Raw genomic sequence first — 2,500 nt, forward strand, 5'->3', positions numbered from 1 at the left:
AGGAATAACTTAAGAGACACTGGACTGCCTCCTCAGTGGTACTATCTAACTAATTTTTCGTTGTTAGTAGAAATTTAGGAAATTTCTTCTCAAGAGGGGGTTATGTTACGAAAAATAGTATTGCGTGACAAGCGTTACTGTCTAGAAGCTTCGCGAGAGTTCGTAGTTTGTTTATATTTAGGTTTGTACGTAAGCGTTTCTAAATCGGTGTGTTTTGTAATCTTTCTATAATTAGATTGATTACTAATTTAGAAAGTTCTAGAAATTTATTGTCAGAGTATATAAGTAGACGAGTACAAGCAGAGTGTTTTTTCTAACTAGTTTTTCACAAGCGAAGAGAGTTGGCGTGGGCCGTGTTTATTCAAGTGTGACAGAAGCAGTATTCAAGTTGGCGGAGGCCGTGTAAGTTTATTGAGTACGTGTTGTTAAGAGTTTTACTTCGTGGAAACTACGTTCATTTTTGGAATAAATCTTCTTGTTGTTGTTCCGACAACCCTGCGTTCAGTTTAGTCTGCAAGCTACCTTTCCTCAAAACACACGAACACGTAACAGTCTTGGTTTTTAAAATTATACAATCTTATTAAATGTACGTTTCTTGCATCAAGGGTCGTTCAGAATTTCCTGCTTAAGAATAAATCATCAAAATCTTGATCAGAAAAGCGGGATCAGAACCCGGGCCGCACCCTTTGGTCGCATCTCACATCGTTTGTAAGTAGGGGAAAAACGATGTCTCCTATTTCTCACGCCTTTCGAGCATTTCCAGCTCGAAAAGGAAAGTGTGGTAATGGGTGTTCAGTTTTGACCACCATTGATATGCAACGGGCAAGGTGAGATGCATTTGGGGTGGCTTCTCAAGGGAATACATTTGTTGGAATAACAAGGGAGGTTAAGAAAAAACAACGGTAACAGCAACAATGCACAAAACAATGATATCATTGGTTTAAAAGAGGAAAAATAATTGTGCTGCTCGTGCGGCATGCATTTTAGCACATTTTTGCTAAATTTGAAGTTTTGACAACAACATGAGCATGCAACATAGAATCTTTCATTCTCAATTTTCACTCTGAACCTCTTGTACCAAATATCCACACTTGTGCAAAGGGAAAATATGGTTTGAGTGTAAGGTTGTTCTTAAATAAACGTTTGACATTTTAATGGCAATGTCCATTCAGTTTTATGTTATTGATGTTGTTGCTGATCTCTCTTTGCTGCGCTAGCTTTGCAAACTTCCCGTAGACAGCTCTAATTTGTTGGACACCAAAAGGGCCGTACACAAAGACCTTCTCACTTGAGTACCCCAAATCTCGGAGCCCGTTGAGTACTCCCATGATCATGCGAGGACCACCACATACCAACAAGCTATGACTGGTTTCTTCAGGAGAGGGGAGCTTACTGGATAGGAGCTTTGAATCGATGTAACCCTCTCCTCCCTCCCAATCATCACAGTCCACTTCAGTGACAGTAAGTGACACTTGAATTCTTTTGTCTTGTACAGCATACTTCTGTAGTTCTTGTCGGTAAGGGATATCAGATGACTTGTTGGCGTATATCAAGAGAGACACGGAGGTGTGATCGCCTGGGGTGGCTATTATTTCACGCACAATCTGAACAGCTGGCTGACATGACATAGCTGATGTCAGGAGGGTCAGGTAACTAGTGGAATTGGGTTGGTATTCGTATCCACCGCAAGGTCCGGAGAAATACGCAGTATCACCTGTACAGAGAGTCACAAACATATAAACTAATTTTTTTAGACTGCTACGATTTAACACAAACTCCGAGGCAAACTGTTCAACTTCACACGCGTTCGGAAAGAGATTACCAGGTCCGCAAGGAACTATTTTAGGTTAACTACCTGTTACAACTCATTGTTGGCTCTGATATGATAATCCGGGCCCGGTTGTTCGAAAGCCGATTAGCTTAATCCAGGATTAGCGTAAACTTTTGTTTCAAGTTTTCAACTTTTTGGTGAAAGTTTTTTTCGCTTATTTTTGTTTTTCAAGGTTGAATTCTTCTAATGTAAAGTTTTGCTAATTATCAGCGTTGAACAGCATTTTGGAATAGAGAAATAAACTCCTTGGTTAATTTTTAATCTGGGATTAGCGTTAATCGGCTTTTAAACAACCGGGCCCAGACCGTTAAAAAGTCACCCTCGGCAGTCAACACTTAAAGTCTTTAAGTCACACTGCTATCGTTGAGGTCATGGATCGAATCCCGTTGAAGACGCTGAAGTCCCTCATTTCTTTCTCCCTTATTTGCCCTCTTTTTCGGGTAGGTAATATTGGAATGAACATTTTTAACGCACTCGTGGCCCATCATGCATGCGAACAGCCTATTATCTGTGCTTATCCTTGTGCTGCCGTGGGCAGCTGTTTTGTCCTTATAAGACGGTGAACCTATAGCCGTAAAAGGGCCAAAAATTTAACAGTTAAACGTAAAAAAGCTCAAAATTTGCCCGTTAGCCGTAAAAAGAAATATTAGCGCAAATTAAAGGTCTCAA

General features: G+C 40.3%; 1 protein-coding gene across 2 annotated transcripts in view; it reads right to left on the reverse strand.

The window, feature by feature from the left end:
- Positions 1 to 918: 918 nt before the first annotated feature.
- The window catches only part of LOC138024129 (uncharacterized), a 19,321-nt gene continuing 17,739 nt past the window's right edge, over positions 919 to 2,500 (reverse strand). For both annotated transcript variants that reach the window (XM_068871236.1, XM_068871237.1), the window contains exon 11: positions 919 to 1,714. In XM_068871236.1, coding sequence (XP_068727337.1) covers positions 1,152 to 1,714 — 563 coding nt within the window. In that variant the 3' untranslated portion in view covers positions 919 to 1,151. The remainder of the gene's footprint in view (positions 1,715 to 2,500) is intronic.

Source organism: Montipora capricornis, chromosome 11 (assembly GCF_036669925.1).
Source record: "Montipora capricornis isolate CH-2021 chromosome 11, ASM3666992v2, whole genome shotgun sequence".
Classification (NCBI taxonomy): domain Eukaryota; kingdom Metazoa; phylum Cnidaria; class Anthozoa; order Scleractinia; family Acroporidae; genus Montipora; species Montipora capricornis.